The sequence below is a fragment of the Colossoma macropomum genome, unplaced genomic scaffold (assembly GCF_904425465.1).
Source record: "Colossoma macropomum unplaced genomic scaffold, Colossoma_macropomum, whole genome shotgun sequence".
NCBI lineage: Eukaryota > Metazoa > Chordata > Actinopteri > Characiformes > Serrasalmidae > Colossoma > Colossoma macropomum.
The window spans coordinates 7,495,063-7,519,095 of NW_023494803.1; the positions used below are offsets into that span (position 1 = coordinate 7,495,063).

At 38.8% G+C, this 24,033-nt stretch overlaps 1 protein-coding gene across 1 annotated transcript; it reads left to right on the forward strand.

Annotated features, from left to right (window-relative positions):
* The first annotated feature begins 334 nt into the window (after positions 1-334).
* Positions 335-15,700, forward strand: hmgcl (3-hydroxy-3-methylglutaryl-CoA lyase). Its single transcript, XM_036593412.1, has 8 exons — positions 335-463; positions 4,743-4,826; positions 4,950-5,057; positions 6,005-6,100; positions 7,899-8,047; positions 9,090-9,342; positions 10,518-10,643; positions 13,002-15,700. The coding sequence occupies exons 1-8, from the start codon at positions 368-370 to the stop codon at positions 13,101-13,103; spliced, it is 1,014 nt and encodes a 337-aa protein (XP_036449305.1). The 5' UTR covers positions 335-367; the 3' UTR covers positions 13,104-15,700.
* Positions 15,701-24,033: the final 8,333 nt, after the last annotated feature.

Here is a 24,033-nt window from a genome sequence, read left to right on the forward strand (position 1 = left end):
ATGATTTTTATAAAGAAACAATGAAATAAAATCCCTGTACTTTTTGACAAATAATATGAATTTTTCAAAAAATACATACTTGGGGTCCCCGGTTGGCCTGAGGGCCCTACGCAACAGCTTATGCTGCATACACGCAGAAACAAAGTCAAATGCAGGGCTTAATTTAAGACTCATGGTCCAGGACATCCTTTGTATGTAACAAAGCAGGATTTCTCGGTTAGCCTGATAATTTAATACCACGTTAGGTTTAAGTGATACTGGATGATGGTTGAGGAACTGGCAAGCAGTGCGCTAACCTGTATGGCTCCACACCAGCAGATGGCCCCACCGCCCCTCTCTCTGTCCAGAGTAAACAGTAGGAGTGGACATGGCGGCCGTGCTGATGAGGTTCGTGCCCTGCTCTCTCGGACCCGCTGTGGCTCAGCGGTCTCTCTCCTTCAGCTCCAGTGCTGCGGTCAGAGCAGTGAGTCAGTTCATTTCATTCATTTATCCGAGTATCACTCAGGGCGACCGCTTTAACGCTGAGGAGCTGTGGCTAACGCGGCCGTTCGTTATGCCACGTTAGTGCTTAGCGATGTACAGATATTTCTGAATCTATCTTTGTGTTTAAACACAAGACGTGGCCGGTCTCGGTCCATTTAAGAGGAAGTAGTGACTCAGTACAAGTTCGTTGTTTTCCTGAGTCCGACAGGCAACTTTTTTCAGTTGTAGTTTAGAAAGTGAGACGGTTTCACTAAGTTAAGGCGGAGTAGACGTCGCGAAAAACTGCAATACCCACCTTGCATTGCGGTAGCAGGTTACCTAGCAACAAAACATCAACAAGCGACGTAGAGCTCTGTCGTCATTTTGTAGGCGGCCATGTAATTAGTGACGTCTAACAGTTTTCCAGGGTATATTTTGGTTTTTCCATCTGAATCTACATGACCAAATCGTAAGGCAAATTATTCAGTAACTGCATGAAATAAATGTAAATTTTTATTTTATTTATTTATTTTTTGGTAAAAGTTCCCCTCAAATTAACAGAACATGTGTTTTATGATACACATATTGCTCTATGCTTACAATTTACTGCTGAAAGCCAAAAATCTTAGACGCTCTTTGTATTATTTTATGAAAATAATTTTTACAGAGCAGATCACTGAAGAAACACCATCTGTTCATAGTTTATAGCCCAGATTTGTGGGAAAATGAGTCGACTTTCAGTAGACAAAAAACTTGTGAGTTCAGCTTCTTTTATTATAAGGGTTTAAAACTACATTACCCATCTATTTGACTGGAAAGAAGACAGTTACAGCTCTCATACGACACCCACCTTTTGAATGTAGCTTATGAAATATGAAGGTTATGAAGAATATGACGAAGTGCATTTTGGAAACACTGGTGATCTCAAGGGGTTGAAGAGGTTAAGTAAGAAAAATCCAACATTTAAACATTTATTATTAATCAGAAAAATTAGCGTAATTTCCGAAATTCGTCTTATTTGAAATTTGCCATATATTTTAGTCATGTTTTTACAGTACATTATAAAGAACATTATTCCTATATGATGGTATATATTACTCATATATGCTAGCTTCGTGTTATATAGCTAATGGTTACATCATGCTATACATGTTATACGGATTTTATGCACCTTTTTGAATATATTCTTCCTAATTAAGTAAAGTTTAGTATAATAGCTACATGACTAAACTAAAGCATGCACATTGTAAAGTGTGCAATAAAAGCATTTAAACATGAAATAAATAGAATTTTTTTTCCGTTACACTAATATCATAGTAAAAAATAAACGTATTGGGATATATGTATCCGATGTATATTTGTGATCCATATATTATGCATATATGTCCAATATTTGATACTTACATATGTGTACACAACATATATGTACAAATATGTTTAAATATATGCCTGGCTCTTTATGATACATGTGCATATATGGCCGTATTTCAGATTTCCATATGGACTCACTGGTTCCTCTGAAATATGATGCTTTTAAGGGGTTAAAAAAAGAGTACATTGATCATCCGTCAGCATGGAAAATTAAATTTACCAGCCACTGTTCTTGTTTGGGGTAATTTTCCTATTCATGCCAGTGTGAAAGGTGTCCGATGTCCATCAGACGCTTTGCGATCACTCAGACCACCTCTTTAGGGATGTAAGTGACCTCACAACATTGAAGGTGTGAACACTAAAGCATCCGGCAGCTGTCAACTCCATCATCACAGCAGAGACTAAATCATTTGTGTGGTTTCATCTCTAAGTGTGGGCTGAAAAAACAGCACAGACCAGCATGAATTGCAAGCTGTTTTAAGCTGTCCTAGCTTGCCTAGTGCATGTTTGACTGGTTGACCAGCATACCAGCATCTAAAACACAACATATGCTGATTTGCTGATGACCAGCCTTGGCTGGTTTGTGCCGGCTGTTGTAGAAGGGGAAGGCAAAAAAAATCACAGTACTTCAAGACATTTTCACCGTACAGGAAATTCATCATGACATTTCATTTTTCGAAGGTTTATAAGTTGTAATGGACAAAAAATGGCACCAAAAACCGTGAACACAGTCAATTTTGACTGTTTTATATACAGAACTGCACTAAATCCTATTAAACCACTAACATAATATGCTCAGAAAAGTATATTGTGATGTAATATTTTATGGTAGCAATAGATATCGTCATCTTAACCACCCCTAGATACCAGTCCATGTATCTAAATGTTAGAATAAGGTGTGCTAGCATGAGAAAATCACTCAGACGATTGAGAAACACTGTCCTGTGGTGCTATATCAGTCCTATAGTACTGTATAGCTCAGCCTCGTTGGTTGGACAGAATTCATGACTTTATGTCGTTTTTTTGTGTTTTTCATTCATCAATATTCTCTCTACATTATGAAAAACATCATACAATCCTGGTGGTGCTAGCCTAGCCACAGAGCTACAGGCTAATAAATACAACCAAGCTAGCGTTAGCGTCTCGGAGAGTTGGATGCGTTTACGCTGCTAAAACTTGTGACTCGAATGCGTCTCAGACCAGCTTCTGAAGTGGTTTGAGTGATCAGATTTGTATCTGTTTTAAATGGTGTCTTTACACTGGCATTTTTATGTGGCCTGGGCTCATCCAGATATACTCCTGATAGTCAAGACACATGAAAGGGTTGTTTGGGATTTAGCCACATGCACACAACTCCCTACCGGACATATAGTGCACTGTTTGTGTGAGGAAGCCACTATTTCTTATTTCACATAGTGCACTATGTAGGGAGTAGGGAGTTCATTGAGATTCAGCCCTACTTTATCTAATCAGTCCTTCAGTAAATTAAACCAGGTGATGCTGATGGAACTGAACAAAACCATTTAATGACTGGAGTGCAGTGAGAAGTCAGGAGTCAAGACTGTGCTCTTCTAACTGTGTTCTTTAACAACATATTCATAACCGGCAAAAACACTCTTACTGTCACGATGGGTTGTTTTAAACGATCTCTGTCTAAAACGTACTGCATAAAATCTTTTACTATTAAAGTAGACTTAGGAGAAAAGGAATGTACCTTTAGCTACAAATTCTTTTTGATGCTTAAATTATTTTAAAGGTTCCTTTACTGGAGTCATTATTTCACTGAAGTAGCAGTACTCGTCTTGTATATGGGTTTAGGCTACATTACAAGTCCAAAAACTGCTTCGAGACGTCATTACACCAACATTTAAACCTGCTTTGCACCTGACTTAAGTTTCTCCTTTGTTGCTTCTTGTATTTACTGGCTAGCTAACGTTTACCTGCACCTCTCATGCGCCATGCACTTTCATTAACAGCCGCTACATTTTGAAAATAGCCCAAGAAAATGCGCCCAAGACTGCTTTTTCAAGCATGGCCCAATTTGGTGGGAAAACTGCGACTCTGCCCCAGAAGAATTGTAGTTTTTCAAAAGGTCCTCCCACCTTCAAGAAATGGCATAATAAGGGGGGTTTAGCTAGTTCTTAAACTGGGCTGTAGTCCATCTGTTTCTCTGCATACTTTGTTGGCCCCCTTTTACCCTTTTCTTCAGTGGTCAGGACCCCCATGGACCCTCACAGAGCAGGTACTGTTTGGGTGGTGGATCATTCTAAGCACTGCAGTAACACTCATGTGGTGGTGGTGTGTTAGTGTGTGTTGCGCTGGTCTGAGTGGATCAGACACAGCAGTGCTGCTGGAGTTTTTAAACACCTCAGTGTCACTGCTGGACTGAGAATAGTCCACCAACCAAAAATATCCAGCCAACAGCGTCCTGTAACCACTGATGAAGGACTAGAGGATGACCAGCACAATCTGTGCAGCAGCAGATGAGCTGTCGTCTCTGACTTTACATCTACAAGGTGGACTGACAAGGTAGGAGTGTCTAATAGAGTGGACAGTGAGTGGACACAGTGTTTAAAAACTCCAGCAGCACTCCTCTGCCTGATCCACTCATACCAGCACAACACACACTAACACACCACCACCACATCAGTGTTAGTACAGTCCTGAGAATGATCCACCACCCAAATAGTACCTGCTCTGTGATGGTCCATGGGGGTCCTGACCACTGAAGAACAGGGTAAAAGGGGGCTAACAAAGTATGCAGAGAAACAGATGGACTACAGTCTATAACTGTAGAACTACAAAGTGCACCTATATAGTAAGTGGAGCTGATAAAATGGACAGTGAGCATAGAAACAAGGAGGTGGTCATAATGTTATGCCTGATCGGTGTATGTGCCTGTTTAATAGGTCAGCTTGTCCACCACGAAGCCTCTTCCAGAAAGGGTGAAGATAGTGGAAGTGGGACCCAGAGATGGACTTCAGAACGAGAAGGTTAAAGAAGTTTCTGCTTTATCTATGAATATGATTGTTCCATATGTCAGTGACCAGCAGGTTTCACCTGAGTATAGGTGAGTAGCATTCATTTTAGTGACATCACCTTTTTCCTTCTGCTAGACCATCGTCCCGGCTGAAGTGAAGATCCGTCTGATAGACATGTTGTCTGAGGCAGGACTTCCTGTCATCGAGGCCACCAGCTTTGTCTCTCCTAAATGGGTCCCTCAGGTAAAATATCATGAATTTATTTATAGAAATATGTACATAAGTGACCTTCAGCTCAGCACATTTCTTTTTAAACATACACAAGCAGTCAAAAGTTTGGGATCACGCGTAATAATAATTGCTGTTATTTTATTTGAGTTTAACTTGTACAGTGTAGACTGATACTGTAAGCTACATACCAGAAGGTACTGTAAGACATTTTATTCAATATTCCTGGGAACATCAAGAAGATATTAAATGATAAATAAAGTGTTGTAATCATATATTTATAGTAATTTCTTAAAAGATTTTATTTGATCTCTGCAAGTCAAATATGAGGCGCGCCAGATGTTAATTTTATTAGCCCTTTTTTAATGTTATACAGCTTTTAGCTTTCATCAGCTCTGGTTATCATTCTGGAAACTTCTAAAAGTTCACAGCTTCATGCTTATTAGCTGGCCTGCGCAAAAGTCATGGCCCATTTTATATTTAATATTTTATATAAATCAAGTGTGGTTGGAAATAAAGGTATGAATTGATGCTATGCACTTTACAGGTTTTAATAAATTAGTAGGAAGCTGTAAATACATTAAGAAATGTTTACAGGATGATCAACAGAGTTGTGAAAAGCTGCATAACATTGAGAATGAAGTTATAATAAATCCAGAATGTCTAGTTTTTTTAGTTTAAGATCAAATCTCCATTATAAATAAAGCCATTGTAAATACAGAATTTAAATATTAATCATTTAATAACTTCGTTTTCCCAGAATGTTTAAAAATATAAAATAAAAATAGTTTAGTCTGTTATATATTGTTTATTATTGTGTCTAAAATTAACAATTATTAAAAGTCAAAAATTATTAATATGATGGTTGATTCCAAACCTTTTACGGTCGTGTGGAGTGCGAGTTCAAGCCTGCAGTAAATTAGCTGCAACCACAGTCTCACATGTGTTTGTTTAATTTACAGATGGCTGACCAAGAGGAAGTGATGCAAGGCATTCACAGGAAGCCTGGGGTTAACTACCCAGTACTGACCCCCAACCTGAAGGGCTACAGAGCTGCTGTAAGTACTGCAGTCTAGAATGGGAAGCTTAAATGCTGTAATAGGATTCAAACAGAAGTTTCATTATCTTATCAGAACTAGTGTTTCCTCCACTGCATACTTTTGTGGTCCAAAGCAAAACTAAAAGACCAGAGATCCCATATATTAACACTTTGAGGGACAAATTACAAATGAATCACATATAGTTAGAAAAACATATTTTGTCTTTGGTTACAAAACACATTTGTATATACAACCCCATTTCCAGAAAAGTCGGGACGCTGTGCAGAATGTAAATAAAAATAGAATGCAATGATATGCAAATCATGTAAACCATATTTTTAAAGAAAAAAAGACTACAAAGACAACATATCAAATATTGAAACTGAGAAATTTTATTGTTTTTTGAAAAATATATGCCCATTTTGAATTTGACAACACTCTGTAAGCATTGGGGAACTGAGGAGACACTGCTGTAGTTTTAAAAGTGAAATGTTTTCCCGTTCTTGTTTGATACAGGATTTCAGCTGCTCAACAGTTCAGGGTCTCCTTTGTCGTATTTTTCATTTCATAATGCACCAAATGTTATCAGTGGTGACAGGTCTGGACTGCAGGCAGGTCAGTTTAGCACCCGGAGTCTTTTAACACAGAGCCTTGCTGTTGTAATACTTGAAGAATGTGGTTTGACATTGTCTTGCTGAAATAATCAAGGCCTTCCCTGAAAAAGACGTCATATCTTTTAATGATATTATGTACCGTAGATGATGAAAAGCAAAAGTTCTTTGCTATTTATGTTGAGAAACGTTATTCTTTGTTGCTCTTTTTGCTCATGCAGTCTTTCACAGAGTGCTGAACCCCTCCTCATCTGCACTTCTGAAAGACTCAGGGTCTCTGGGATGCTTTTTTATACCCAATCATGGTATTGACTTGTTGCTTATTAACCACTAGGTGTTTTTTTTAGCATTACACAACTTTACCAGCCTTTTGATGCTTTTTTGGAACGTGTTGTTGGCATCAAATTCAAAATGGGCATGTATTTAAAAAAAAAAACAATAGAATTTCCCAGTTTCAGCATTTGATTTGTTGTCTTGTACTATTTTCAGTGAAACATAGGGTTGAAATGATTTGCACATCATTGCATTTTGTTTTTGTTTTTTGTTTTTTTTTACATTTTGCACAGCGTCCCAACTATTTTGGAAATGGGGTTGTAGTGAAACCTTTTTGTAATGATACTTAAAGGGCAATAAATTCTAAAAATAAATGGTATGGCCTAGTTAGCATTATCAATGAGATCATGCTCTTGTTGTGCACTAGATTTAATATTGGTTTTAATATTTTTGTATGTATGTGTGTGTATTTTCCTGTTGTGGTTTAACCCCAGGGCCTTTTATTTTTATTAAGTTTTATTACACCCTTCTATAACCTAAGAATAGCTCAACTAGTTTGCACCAGCATTGAACTCCAGTAGTTACTGAATAATAAGCCTTAGTATGTAAGAAAACTGGGATTTTAAGGGGTTGAATGTTGTATTTTATATGCTTTTTGTCTCTGCTACTTATATAATGGATAATCAGAACTACTGTTCACATCACAACAATTTGGCAACCTATGTAAAGACCAGTCATGTCATAAAAAGAGTAAGGGGTGCCCCCCAAAACCACCACTCCATTTCTGTGGTGATGATCATGAATTGATGGTGATTGTAAAATAATAAAAACCTCATTCAATGTTTTTACATTAAACCAAATTAATGTCATTAAAATAAATTAGATTTTTCCTCAGATATAAGAGGGAGACTCTTTCTCTCTCACTCATCCAGGTGACTGCTGGGGCAAAGGAAGTAGCCATATTTGGTGCTGCCTCTGAGCTTTTCAGTCAGAAGAACATTAACTGCTCAGTGGAGGAGAGTCTGCAGCGGTTTGAGGAGGTGATGAAAGCAGCCAAACAAGAGGGAATACCTGTGAGGGGGTAAGACTTTATCCTGTCGTTAAGAACACCATAGAAAGATAGCTTTATCGTTAGCATGCTGCAGTGCCGGCCGGCATGACACGAAACCAATTTGTGATGCTGTTTGGTCGTCTTAAAAATTGCAAGCCATGATGTATCTTGAGTTGGACCTTTAACATATCATTTATGTTTAATGGAGTCTGTGTTTTAATGCAGTTTCTTTTTTATTATTTCTATTTATTGATTATTTTCTCTGTTGTCCTTGTTTATTCATTTAACCCTTGAAGGTTTAGAGTTATAGACCATTCTCATGGTTCCTTTTCCTACTTATTGCACTTTTCTTTGTTTTATTATTTTACTTTTTATGGGTCACAGTTTTCCAGCCAGAACCATGAAACTTTGCAGGATCGTAGAGCCTATATGGGAAGAGTGCACTTGTGCCTTATAGAATCGATTGTACAATAAAACACAGAAATGAATGGCAGAATATTGAAAATTCAAATCTAACTGCCACAAATGATGTTACAGAGGACATCTCTCGCAGTGACCCTATAATCATTACATACAGATTCACATACATACTAGCCCCCAAATATACACACATGGGACTCCATAGCCTTGCAGCACCTTAGTAACCACCTGGGATACCATACCAACGGCCTAGCAACACCTTAGCAACCATCTGGGATTCAGATCTTTCAAAGCTTAATAAAATATCTCCTGTTCTACTTAAAAACCTTAAAAACACAGCTGAAAGTTTAGAATCTCCACTTACAACAGAATTCCCCTGCTTGTTTGATTGAGCTACAAGTAAGAAATAATTAATATAAAATAATAACATGCTTTTGTTATTGCCAGTAATAACTGCCACTTCTAAGATATTTTAAAATTTTACCTGTTTATGGGCAGATGATTAATTCTAATATGTATCTGGAAGAAGTAATAATTTATTTTTGGCCTATCAAAGAAGACAAAAAAGTAAGAGCCTATTCAGAACAGTTTGTAAACATATGCTTTATAAAAAACACTGATACTCTATTCACACTGTCCTCCTCTCACACAGGTACGTATCTTGCGTTCTAGGATGCCCATATGAAGGCAAGGTATCCCCTGTGAAAGTGGCAGAGGTTGCGAAGCGACTGTACTCCATGGGTTGCTATGAGATCTCCCTGGGTGACACCATCGGTGTGGGCACTCCGGGCGGCATGGCTGAGATGCTGGAGGCAGTGAAGAAGGAGGTGCCCGTCCACGCCCTGGCCGTGCACTGCCACGACACTTACGGCCAGGCGCTCGCTAACATCTTGGTAGCCCTGCAGGTCAGACATGAAAGAATTCCCATAATAAAGAAGAGTGTTTACATAAGGATCCTGAAGTGTCACTGTATTACACAGTTGAGGGGTTTCTAGGGCTGACAAATTGCACTACACTACAGGAACCATAGGGGGCGACATGACTTGCACCACAAAAGAAGTCGTTTTGTGCAGAAAAGGAGCTTTAAATGATGCTGACAGCAAAGGAAGAAGGCATAATCATTAGATTTTTTGATTAATCAAGTAATACTTAGATAAGTAATTGTTATTTGTAGTCTTCTTTTCCTTGCTTTGAGTGGTCAACTTAAAGTGACTCTCCAGCCAGACTAGTGCATGTAAGCAGGTTTGGATCGGATTCAGGCTTCAATTGCATGTCAATGCATGAAGTAGAGAAGTAGGGATGCACTGCAAGTTCAGCCACTAAAACAAAAATGTTCAAAACTGGCACTTTTGGCTGAAAGAAAAAGATTTGTTATTGTTGTTATTGTTAGTGTGTGTTGTGCTGGTACGAGTGGATCAGACACAGCAGTGCTGCTGGAGTTTTTAAACACTGTGTCCACTCACTGTCCACTCTATTAGACACTCCTACCTTGTCAGTCCACCTTGTAGATGTAAAGTCAGAGACGACAGCTTATCTGCTGCTGCACAGTTTGTGTTGGTCATCCTCTAGTCCTTCATCAGTGGTTACAGGACGCTGTTGGCTGGATATTTTTGGTTGGTGGACTATTCTCAGTCCAGCAGTGACACTGAGGTGTTTAAAAACTCCAGCAGCACTGCTGTGTCTGATCCACTCAGACCAGCGCAACACACACTAACACACCACCACCACGTCAGTGTTACTGCAGTGCTGAGAATGATCCACCACCCAAACAGTACCTGCTCTGTGAGGGTCCATGGGGGTCCTGACCACTGAAGAACAGGGTAAAAGTGGGCTAACAAAGTATGTAGAGAAACAGATGGACTACAGTCTGTAATTTTAGAACTACAAAGTGCACCTATATAGTAAGTAGAGCTGATAAAATGGACAATGAGCGTAGAAACAAGGAGGTGGTCATAATGTTATGCCTGATCGGTGTGTAACCATAACCAATAACCACTGCTAACCAAGAATAATCATTGCTAAACAAGACTTATTCTTGCATGTATGTTTAATACTGATGGAGATGTCTGCTGTTGTGTAGAACGGTGTAAGTGTCGTGGACTCCTCGGTGGCTGGATTAGGTGGCTGTCCCTATGCCCAGGGGGCTTCTGGGAACGTGGCTACAGAAGATGTAGTATATATGCTAAATGGACTAGGCATTCACACGGTGAGTGTACCGTTTTATTCCATTTCTTTTTTTGCCAATGTCAAATATTATATTACATTAAGACAGGTTGGGCTGCAAGTGTTGAGTATTTTTATTTTTGAATATTCTATCAAAAATACTCTCTTGAGTGTTTGAATATTCTGGTTGGATAAGATTATCATAAAATAATAGGTAAGTAATAAATCTGCAGAAGTATGCAAATCATATGAAAAGTTGTGGTACACTCAGTCTACATATAGTGGCTGAACATCAAAGTGGGAATTTCACAGATTATTTCTAATTTCTGCATAATTCAGTCATTGAATGTTTTTTATATATATATATATATATATATATATATATACATACGTAGATTTGTAGTTTTCTGCATCATTTGAACACAGTGACTGGACCAATAGGAATGCTCTAAAGTTAGAATAAAATCTCTTCACATTAACTAACATAAAAAGTAAAGAGCGTTTTTGCCGTCTCCTGTAAAGTTACCATTTTGGAGTTGCTTTCTTTGGACAGCGATGATATTTATATTTGATAGGGAGCGTGGGAGGAAGGGAAGGACCATGCTTGGGTGGCTTCTTTTGCCCAGAGCACTGTTCTGTAGTTAACTTCCACTAATTTGAATGTTTCCCAGCCACCTCCAAGCCACCGTGGTTATTCTGTTTACTCTTCATTGGACAAGTGTTTTGGAACCATAAACCAGAGACTCTTTCATTTTGATTCAGTTTTAGTTGAGTTCTGCTGGCAGTGATCCTTTTACCAGGCCAGGATTTATGTTTTCTTGTTTTCGTAATATGTTCAGGGATCTTAAGTTGCTCAAATACCTTTTTTTTTTTTCAAACTAGAGCACAGGCTTAATGGCAGGGGCAGTCAACGTAATTCCGTAAATTACTCCGGATGTGCTCTTATTTAATATTTAAAAGAAATGCAACTGATAGCCTGCAGTCTGGTGTAGTAGGGAACTTCCTACTTATTATCACACCTGACAAGACCAATAATGTAGCCTCAGATTGTACTAACAGCTATCCAAATCCAGTTTCATAGTTTTGGTCAATTTTAATGATCAGATTTATTAAACATGTCAAATTTAGCAGATGTTATTGGTTATTTGTTTCAACACAAATGCTCGTCTCATTGTAATATCATTAGTTCTTAAGATAAACAGACAAACATCTGTTGCCTCAGCTAATGTTGCTAACCTAGTCTTTTTTCAGGTCATTTAACAGGGATTTGTGAAAAGTGCTGATACCAAATGGGGTGAATTTATTAGTGGTGAAGGTTAGAGTGAAAAAATGAATTTGAGCTTGATGTTTATCGACACCCTCACTGTGACGCATTCTATGTAGTGCAGCTGCGCTTTGTACTCCTCACTTTAGTTGACTGAATGGCCTTTACTTGGGCCCAATACCATTTCAACCCTCTACCACTTCGCCCTTATCCCTTCGTTTTGCATGTTCACGCCTAGGGGGTAGGGTGTCCCAACTTTTGTTGAGACAGAGGGGTGGGACGAAGTGTTAGAGCTACATGGCCCTCTAAATGAGGGTTTTTAAGAGGCACGCTCCAAAAGGAGAGAAAGGACCATCAAGATGGCTACGCAAGCGACCAAAGAAACCCACAAATGTGAGAATTTTCTCTGTTAGAAATTACGGTAACAATTGTATTATCTTAGTTTAATGTCGTTTCAATGTATTATGGTCCTTTCCTTCATATCAAGCATTTAAAAATCGCTAATAGTTTGCTGATGTCTCAGTAGCTAGCTAAATTTCCCGTTCCATCTTAAATAGTCCAGTAGTATTGACACCTTATGTGCCAGAATGAAACTGCTGCTCCATTTAAGGTGGAACAGGAAAATTCGAACAAGAAGCTGGCGAATATCTGACTTCAGCTTCATGTCACTGAAGAATTAGGGGTGGGCGATAATAAATAATTGTCCCCCCCCCCTTTGAAGGCATATGATGTCCTAAATGCAACTACAGCCCAGCAGTGAGGAGCTGAACTTTACCCTCCTCTGCTGTCACTGCAGACTGGCAGGGTCACCTACAGAGCAGCGCTAGTAGCTGTTAATGAAGTAATGCTCTTTTTATTTGAGGGTCCCATTTCATAGGGGAAGATTTCAACCACTACCTCTTGTAGCTCGGTTCCAAGGGACAGGAGACACTCGAAAACAAGGGGTAGGGGTAAAAATAAGAAATGAGACTGGGCCTTGGTCTTGCCAGGTTGCCAGTTTGAAGTAGGCTGTTCCCAAACAGAAGTCTTGTTTTGATCTAAATCATACTATCAGTCGAGATTTTCCATTGCATAACCTTTGTAATCAGGCCTTAGTGTGTGAGCTAATCTGTGATTGTGTATGTTTGTGTGTGGCAGGGAGTGGATCTACCCAAACTGATGGACGCTGGCTCGTATATCTGCCGTTCCCTCAACAGAAGGACCAGTTCCAAAGTAGCACAAGCCACCTGTAAACTGTGATTTGCAATACAAATGGTGTGTTTTGACTGTCTTCATCTCTGCATCTCTCTCTCTCTCTCGTTTCCTATTGATCTCAGCCCTAGTCTTTCTCAGTGTGCTGTGCGGGAAAGAACAGTAATAGCTGACGGGCCTACAGAGACAACACTAAGGCACATATGCGACATGATATGCTTTGTTCTGAATGTTGCGTCCACCCCACGTTCCTTCCAGCTGCGGAATGTGTTTCCTGACTTTCCTTCTCATCTCATAATGGAAGGAAGCCGTATGAATCAGCTGGTTTGCCGTTTGGCTTTGGCAGTGCGCCCACAGATGCTGTGGCATTGGAGGCCCTTCTGATGAATTAGCCTGTAATTATATACACAGAGACACACACTCTCCATCTCTGTTTGTCAGGAAGGAGTGTATGAAGACTGTTTCTTGTCTTAATCGCTCAGGCCTGGCAAGCTGTGTGTGCACGTCTGGCAGTGAGAGACTGTCTCGTGTGAATATACAGAAGCTGAAATCTAAACCCTTTATTCCAGTGCCTTGTTTTCAGGTCAGGGAAACGGCCTCATGTGCCAAGTTCTCCTTTGACTGATCCCTTGGGTTTCTCTGCCAAAGTTAAAAATTGTGCTTTGGAGCTGGAAGGTTCAAACAACACCCATAGCACGTGGAACAGGAGCTGTACAGCTGCGAAAGCATTGCAAGAGTCAAAAAGGAAAGTCCTTATAGCAATGTCTGTCCACCCTACAGTCATCTTGGCAATGCCTCCAGACAGTTATTCCCAGTCATATAAGACCAGGTTCCTATCTCTATCTTACAAACTGAAAATAACCGTTTGAAAAACGTACTTGAAATCACTCATAAAATAGTATAAATAGTTTATAGTGTTTGGCTCAATAATGCACAAAAAAACATATTTTTCCAGGTAAATGCTTTATGTTTAGGTTCAGGTTGGCTGCTGCACTTAGGCCGATCTCTGCCACGTAATCGCTTGTGGTATAACCAGCAAGCTGATTGGCTCTTTTCATTAAAGAACGAGACTTTCTCTGTAACACGCCATGTTGAGTGCTATGAGCTCTCCCTTTCATTTTCCAACCAGTGACCTTTCTCCCTCTTTAGAACATTTCTCCTTTGTAACCCAGATTTGAGACGAGCTTGGACAAAGGAATTCAAGACCAAGTTAGGGCTGCACAATATGTTGTTCCTTAATCGTTATCGTGATGTTGGCCTTCGCAATACTGACGTATGCGAAGAGCCTCTAACAAATTCCTGAATGTTTGATTGTGGCTGTGAAAAAAACTGACCAATAGACCCTTTTCACATTTGGACATTAGCAGAATATTAGCAGAAGTCCTCATAGTAGGGAAAACATTACAGTGGTGGCAGCATTTACAAATGAGGACAGTAGAGGACACATTTTTCCACCTTCATGAAAGTAATTACCTAATTTTTCCCATGGAAAATGTTCGCTTGGTGGAACGAACATTGGTAGATGTTGCAAGTATACGCAACAAGGTCAGCTAACATTACCTGTTTAAAGTTAGTTACTAGAATGTAGTCAATGTTGTGCAGGTTGAAAGTTAACATAGTCCGTTGTACCTCACTGCCAGTGTAATTTGACTTTAAGTTTTTACTTTTTAACCTGTCTAATGTTTGTTTTGTAGTGTTGTAAATAGCCAGGTCATTGTCAGAGCTTGGGGCCACAGATCAGTTAGGAAGAAAATATTACAAAATTTACAACCACAGTTAGCAAACAGGAACATGAAGTTAAAGGAACATCTTCGCATCTTATGAGCTTCTAATAAACCTCAAGCTTGTAGCTCAGCTCACTTCTTTATTCATATGTAGCACCTAGCTGTGACTACATCCTGGCCGTTAGCAACCCTGGCTTAAAACAAAACAACATTAACATTAAACATGGTAAAATCTAAAAGACATAAGGTTAAATCACGGGGGTTGTGCAATATGACAATATTTATTACCGTTATTGTGATAAATTACATCACAATATGCCGCAATAGACTACACTAAGCGTATCATGGGTATCATCAGCACTTAAAAACACTTCCTAACTGCATGTTTGATTACAAAGAGAGCATAATTAGTCCTATTTTATTGGTTATAGTGCAGCACAGTGTGTAAAATGTTGAATGTAAAACATTGTATTCTAAGTTATTTTTGTCATATTTGCACTTTTTTCCCCAATTTTAGTCATGCCTGATTCCACCCATTAGCTAGTCGGCTAGCGTCTGGGTGATGGGAGAGACGGAGAACCCTCTTACCCCCCCCCCACCCCCCCAGAGAGAGCGAGGCCAATCATGTTCTCTTGGACTCCCAGTTACAGATGGCTGTCGCATCACTGGGGTTTGATCTTGTGATAACCTGATAATAGGGCCAATGCTTAGACAGCCATTAATTATATAATATAACATCATGTATCATGAAAACTTATTGAAGCACCGTGATATAACAATTTTTCCATATCACCCACCCAAACACGTTAAACATTAACAGCTAAACATTAAAAGCTAATGTTAGTCGACCTCATTGGGTAACTTGTCGTGGTACCTACCTTCATAGGCATGCATTTACACATTATTTTGTTAAAAAAATATTTTTTTTGTGTATATATATATATATATATATATATATATATATATATATATATATATATATATATATATATGAGCTTTGGAACTGTGTTTAGATTCGACTGATAATTTCACAAAAGTGAAATTTTAGAATGCAGCTTTTTCCCCTAATATCATTTAAAGGGGAACTCCACTAATATTTCAAAAATTTGACATAATTAAATGGTTGAGATGTAAACAAAGTCATTCAGAGTGTTTTGATGTGAAATGATTCAGTCTAGAGAAATTTGCAGTCAGAATTGTTCACAGTGGTGGTGATAGGAACCAGATGTCTGAGTTTAATGCCTCTGAAAACTCCTTCCCAGAAGGTTTTTACATGAAATTGTTAGATATATGTTGTCTCATGTCTGTTTTATGATAGTTATTTATAAGTTTTGGCTTAAAAGGTATTTAATCCATTTATTTATTTTAAACCATTGATGGCAGAATGATACAGGGCGTGGTAAGGCAAAGCAGTCCCCAAAGAAAACTTATCATTTTTAGATTTATGACTATTTTGCCATCATCAACATTACATATAAAAGCTCAGAAGACATGTAGGTTCACTGGTGGTTTTCGATAGTAAATAAAATGGTTATATTAGTGGTGACCCCTGGTTCCCATCACCACCACTATAAAGAAATCATTGTCAGTGGGTTTCTTGTAAGTTTCTCTACAATGAATCGTTTCAGGTCAAACCACTCTGACAGAATCTGTTTACATCTCAAGGGCTGAATAATTCAGAAATTGTGAAAAATTGGTGGCACTCCCCTTTAACCTTAGGTCTGTAGTCAGATCTAAATTGAGAAAAGTAGTATCATAAAATGCTATGCTGTACGCTGCTTGTCCACAGAGTGCTAGCTGCTGGTTTTGAACCCCTACATGGTCAAGCGTTTCTGTGAAACGTCCACATCCAGAGACCAGGGTGTCATCTTCGTGTCCAAAAGCACTAAAGTGTTTTAATGAGTTTCGAGGAGTTTTACCTTGCTAAAACAGAGCCATGTGCTCAGCATCGCCAAGATACGACCAAAACAAATACTTCATGCTGGGAATTATTTCACATGACTTCATGCGCAATTAAAAAGCAGGACGATGCTGTTTGTGAATTGATTTCATTGCTCTGCATTGCATCATATGATTTCCGAGTGACCTTTTGATGTCGTGGAGATTGGTCACTGTTTTAGTAAACACATCAGCCAAGGATGGAGGGATGGAATATAACATCTGGTGAACCAGTAAGCAGCTGTGGCACTGTATAAACTGTCCAGTGAATCTTTTATCAAGGGTTATGGCACATATGTGATATCTTGCTCTATGTATCTTTCATTGGACACAGATTGGGTAGAACCAGGAGGGGTGAATATGATGTTTTGTGTTTTTCTTTTTTTTGTTTTTCTCTCTTTTTACCATATCTACAAAGATTCAGTGACATTACTGTACTGACGTAAAACTCATACTTTATAATAGTGATAATTTCCTTTCAAAGCTGGGAGATTTTAATACTGTCAGTTATGAAGTTTGTTTTTAGTTGTGTCTAGTTTACAATGTTCTATTTAATATTAAATATTTAAAAATGGTTTTCTCATTTTTTTGGATTTAATGTTGTCACATATATAATGTTAACTTCATTTGTCATCTTATTTAATGACCTAATAAAAGTTGAAGGAACAAAATGAGTGCTGGTATCTTAATATATTCTCAGGTTGGGCCTAACCCTACTGCATTATTATAATTAGAAGGAACTGCCTGTAAAAGGAATAAATAGAATCAGAAAAAAATCCATTTCATAGGAAAATAACATCCATGTCTTACCAGCGAAGCATAAAGTAACCTGCTGTGACTAATATGGAGGATATGCAAAGTGAAGATCGTGATGGAAATGATAGCAACCAGGTCTTCACAAGTTACTAGATCAAAACAATCTGATGTCTTGCAGTTTCAATGGAACTGAAACTAATCCTAAAGCCAAGATCTCTTCAGGTCAGTTATGAAAAATGACCCCAGAAGAACCTGGTCCCTTTAACTGCCTTTTAGTTTTCAATCAAGTTGTGGCTCGAGTCTGTGTTGGCTGAGACTGCCATGGACTTTATGAAGATGGCCACCTTTATTCCTTAAAGCGATAGAAAAAATATGATTACATGTTTTTTCTCTTACTTCACACACATTTTCTAACCACTTATCCTTCTGGGTTGTGGGAGTCCAGCAGTCACTGGGGAGGATACAAACTGAACAGGTTGTCAGTCAGTCGTAGGGCAGACAGACATATACATTCACTCCTAGGAGAGGAAACCCACACAGACACAGGAGAACATGCAAGTCCACACAGAAAGGACCCTGATTGCCCGGCCAGGGAATTGAACCCAGGCCCTTCTTGTTGTGAGGCGACAGCACCACCCACTGCGCCTCCATGCCGCACAATGTTGGTGACCGAGGTGTCTGCAGTTTGCTCCTTTAGTTTTGCACTGAAGCTACAAGGCTAATAAAGCTGACTAGTAATGGAAGCTTATATCCTAGCAATTGGCAAACTGTATGCCTAAATGACCACATGCGGGGTTTCAATTACCTGCCTGGGCAAGCACACCACTCTACACCAGTAAGAGTCCTTGGGATAGACGCTACATTCACCTACACATTGCCGCTGTCAGAACAAAACCTTGTATTTCTATTTTTGTCATTTTGGACTTTTTTTTTTACAGAATTTGAAAATGCACGCTGGCCTTTACAATGTTCTAAAATTTCATAATGAATGGTCCAATGGAAAAGCTCCACAATTACTTGAAAAATATTCTGGTTCCATTCACTTTTATTGAACGTTAAGAAAGTTTTTACCTTCTCCTGTAAAGTTACCAATTTGGAGATACAAGGTTTTGTTCTGACAGCAGCGATATGTAACATGATTCTCATGGAAGTCACTGTAGGTAAGAGCTTCTGCCGGTTTTGTAAACATGAATGTAACGCCTGACAAAAAATACAAGGTAATATGATGGAAAACTTTTGTTTCAGGCTGTAAGATCTTGTTTTAAGTGGCACCCTGCTGGAATCACCAGCACAGACCAGCAAGTTCCACTGGTCACCCAGTATGGTCATGCTGGTTTACCAGCATACTAGCATCCAAAACACAGGATATGCTGGTTCATGCTGGTTTTCCTTGCAGGGCAGTTTCATCATTTCCACTTCAATTTAAAAATTATATAAACACACACAATTTCATAATTACAAAACATTATAGATATGTTTAAAGCTCAATAACAAAAAAAGTTAAGTTTCAAACTGGTGCACTCTTTTAAAATTGTACTGTAAGTCCCTAAACTGATATATGCAATAGCCTATGTCACATTTTTCACACATACCAAATTAAGCACATGTTGGGGACACTAAATAGTGCCCGGCTGTGACCCTCAAACAATGTAATCTGAAGTGTCCCAACCCATGATACTCATTGACGGAGCCATGCTTGTTTTCCAGTCGCAGGGTAGGGCAGGTAATCCGGCTCAACCTGCTGAATTAAAGACTATTCACAGACGCAAACAAATGAAAAACATACTTCATCACTGTGCGGGCGTTCAACGTCAGCTTTACATAACAGCAATACATCCGTTAGTCAGTTAGTAACTAGAGGAATGAAGGAAAAATCATTTCTTGATACTCAGTCTGAAAATATCACCACGAGGAAATTAAGCTAACTGGACACACAAGGAAATGTGATTTTTTTTATCTGATGGTTTCCAAAAATGTGTCAAGTATGAAAAACTATAACTTGACAAAAGGAAAGAGAACATATTAATAATGTTCCTTACAGTTAGAGGACAACTTTACCCAAAAACGTTACTGTGGTTAACACTGAACAACGGTAGTAAGTGCACCTTAGCATGAGCTCATTTGTGTGATGCTAACCAGCCCCACTAGCATTCATTATGAGCAATGTTAGCATTTTTTTTTGTTAGCAGAGTTTTTCACTTTAAATTGATGGTGATTTTGGGAACCTGGACTTTTGTAAAAAGAAATGGGGAAACAAGTGGCCTCTGTTGGATGTACAGTACTGCACCAACGTTTTAGGCCAGCTAAATGATAAGTAAAGCTATTTTTACATGACTGGGAAGTTTCTGAGGAATGGTCATCCAGCTTGTAATTCCCACTTAGAAAGGTCAGAATTTCTCAATAATCACGTCCATTAAAAAGATGTAATAGCATTTCAAGCTTTTTAGGCAGAATTCCCTGCTGAAAAAACAGCCTAGGCCTGCATTCCATCATGCTGATCTGGCGCTGGTTTAGCCAGATACCCGATAAGGTCATGCTGGTTGACCAGCATGCCAGCATCCAGCACATAACATGCTGGTTTTGCTGATGGCCAGCCTAATAACTTCCATGTTCCTGACCAGCATCTCAGGATCCAAAACACAATATATTGCTGCTGTCAGAACAAAACTTTGTAACTCGATTTTTGTCATTTTTCAGTTTTTGTTATAATTTGAAAATGCCTGTTACTCTTTATATTGTGTGTAAATGTCATGATAAATGGACCAATAGAAATGACCCCAAATTTCTTGGAAGAAATGTCTGGTTCTATTGACTTGCATTGAAAGTAAAGTATGTTTTTTCCTTCTCCTGTAAAGTTACCATTTTGGAGATACGAGGTTTCCTTCAGACAACAGTGATATGTTAGTTTTGCTGGTTCTGTACAAGATTTATCTTATGATGCTAGATTAACAGTGATATACCACTTGTAAAATAAATGATACACAACATCTCCATGTTTGTCCAGTCTCAAACAGCCGAAGGTGGGGAGGTGTAACATAGGAGGTTGTCATGAACGCATTATTTAAAGCAATTTTAGAGTATTTCTGTTGATCCATTCATCCTGACATAAAACAGGACAGCTTTCTCTTTCAAATGAGGTTAAAAAAAGACAAAATGAAGACGAACCAGGTTTTGTTTCGACAGCATCAACTTATTTGTTCACAGAAACACTAACATTAGAACAAATATGAATGAACCATCCATTGTGATGTATGCATGTGTGTTTTAGTTTGCCCATTTCCAAAGTTCTTCTGGAGGAAGATGAGTATTTACAGCTACAATCCAATACCTAGTTTATCTAATCAGTCCTTCGTTAAATTAAATCAGGTGCTGCTGATGAAATTGACCAAATCCATACAATGGCTGAGGAGCACTGAGAAGAACAGGAACCAAGCCTGTGTTCTTCTAACCAACATATCAACAACTTTATTGAAATTCTTGTTATGTTTTACTGTATTTATGTTTATTGTATTACATCTAATGTTACAAAGTGTTTTAACTGTCAGATTATGGCCAAGATAAATAGCTGTAAACAAGTTTCATGGCTGCCGAAGACTTTTCCCCAGCACTGTAATTCTAAATTACGGAGCACCGCTGATGACATCTTGTATAAATAAAAATACAGCATGGCCATGCCGTATTTATGTGTGGGAATGAGATCCAAATGTGTGGCCACAACTTAATAAGGCATGAGAATGAGATAATTAAGTTGTGGCCACAACTTAGTAAGGCATGGGAGCAAGATCATGCCTTTTTAAGTTGTGGTCAAGGCTTAATTATCTTGTTTCTGAGCTGTACTAAGTTGTGGCCACTGCTTAATTATCTTATTCACACGCCTCACTAAGTATTGGCCACGCATTAGGATCTCATTCCCACACCTTACTAAGTCATGGCCATTAGGATCTAGTTCCCAGGCCTTACCGAGTCATATTCATGACTTAATTATCTCGTTCCCATGTCTTAATAAGTTGTGGCCACGCATTAGGATCTTGTTCCCACACGTTAATATGCCGGCTCCGTACCAATCCTGGTCAGCATTGAAATATTACCCTGGCAGACATTTAGAGTACTTCAGAATTCATAGAAATATTAACCTTATATATTGTCTGTAGCTGTTGCCTCACAGCAAGAATGGCCTGGGTTCGATTCCCGGCCGGGCGACCGGGGTCATTTCTGTGTGGAGTTTGCCTGTTCTCCCCGTGTCTGCGTGGGTTTCCTCCGGGTACTCCGGTTTCCTCCCACAGTCCAAAAACATGCAGTCAGGCTGATTGGACATGCTAAATTGCCCCTGGGTGTGAGTGTGTGTGTGACTGTGTATGTCTGTCTGTCTGCCCTGCGATGGACTGGCGACCTGTCCAGGGTGTATCCTGCCTTCCGCCCAATGACAGCTGGGATAGGCTCCAGCACCCCACCGCGACCCAGAAGGATAAGCGGTTTAGATGATGTATGTATTGTCTGTAATCCTCTGTGATGTCAAACACAGCCTGTCTTGTTTGGTCTGTTCCACCATTTACTGGCATTTCACACCTGTAACTACAAATAATGCTTCATGTCAGCAATGATGACAAAGCATTACATTCATTATGAGGCATTGCGCCGTTCCAGGAACAAGCGAACAATGTAAAAGGAAGAAAAAAGCAAACAATCTTAACTTTCAGGACTGGACAGTAAAGTCTTTGTTAATTACGTTTATCAAAGTTTTTGAAATCAGAAGTATGATCTGTCAGTGTTGTAAAGGTTTTCTCTTCTACAGCAATAAATAACTCACATTCCAGCCGATCCACTCCTTTATTAGTGATTGGAGTATGCTATGAATGTGACTGCCTTCTTTCTTCATCTCTAGCATAGCCATCTGTCAAGGCTCTCAAGAGAAGAAATGCATGCTTAGTAACTGAGGGAAAAAAGTTATTGTCCTGTGCTTTTGACTTCGGCCTTGGACAGCAGTAAAATCAGTTTACATGCGTTCAACGAAGGTTTATGAATAACCTTTAAACAGAAAGTGAAGGCTCCTTTCAAGCTGTGCTCTTGTTTAGATTACTGATTACCTGATATAAATTGTAATCGGAATAGTCTGCAGGCTGTAAAATGGTGAGGCAAGGTTCACAAGGTTCAGTTATTTTTGTAGTGGTTGTATTTATTCTTGCTCTTAGGACGCTTTTTTCTTGGCCTTCCAAGCAAGAAAGCACAAATCTGCATAGTGCAGCTAGACTATGAGACGGTTGCCTCATTCGGATTTCCAAAAAAGGTTGGGACTCTGTGCAAAATGTAAAAAAGCCCAAAATGCTATGATGTGCAAATCATTTAAACTCTAGTCATTGAAAATAGTACAAAGACGACATATCAAATGTTCAAACTGAGAAATTTAATTGTTTTTTGAAAAATACATGCCCATTTTGAATTTGATGCCAGCAACACATTCCAACATCGCATCTCAGAGAGGCTGAGTCTTTCAGAAGTAAAGATGAGGGGGGGTTCACCACTCTGTGAAAGACTGCACAATCAAAAGTGCAACAATTTAAGACATTCCTCAACATTCCTCTACAAAATCATGTCTGTTTTTAATGCAGTGCTGCCTGAGGGCCCAAAGATCACGGCCAGCATATACTGGATTTTGGCCTTGTCCCTTACATACAGAGATTTCTTCAGATTCTCTGAATCTTTAAATGATATTTTGTACTGTAGATGATGAAAAACAAAAGTTCTTTACTATTTTACATTGAGAAATGTTATTCTTGAATTGTTGCACTATTTGATTGTGCAGTCTTTCACAGAGTGGTGAAACCCTCCTCATCTTTACTTCTGAAAGACTCAGCCTCTCTGGGATGCTTTTTTATACCCAACCATGTTACTGACCTGTTGCCAATTAACCACCAGGTGTTTTTTTTGTGTTACACAACTTTACCAGCCTTTTGTTGCCCTGTCCCAACTTTTTTGGAACATGTTTCTGGCATCAAATTCAAAAAGGGGAATATATTTTTTTATTTCTCAGCTTCAACATTTGAAATGTAGTCTTTATAGTATTTTCCTTTAAAATATGGTTTACATGATTTGCATTTCATTGCTTTCTATTTTTATTTACATTCTGCACAGCGTCCCAACTGTTTTGGAAATGGTGTTGTATTGTCAAGTGTATGTTTAGTCTTCAAACTGTCTGATGGTAATGGAGTAATGGATTGCATTTGCCTTTTTAAAGCAGTTTAAAACAAAAATTTGATCACTTGCTTGGTGAAAGAAAACATTTTGTAATGTGATCATTGGAGATAAGTGTGACCCAATGATGCAAGTGGTTAAGAATCGGTCATTTGTTCAACTACTTACCTGCTTCAAAAATTCTAATTTTTCATTTACATTTCAAATGAACCATTGGTGAAAGAAAAAAATCAAACTTACAGAATTTTCATGCTGCCAACTGGTGAGGTTTAAGCTTCTGTTACTTGTTAGCAGCATTAGTTCTGTAGTAAAACAATGTTTTACTATCCGGTGTCGACCAGAGGAGGATGGGTTCCCCTTCTGAGTCATGG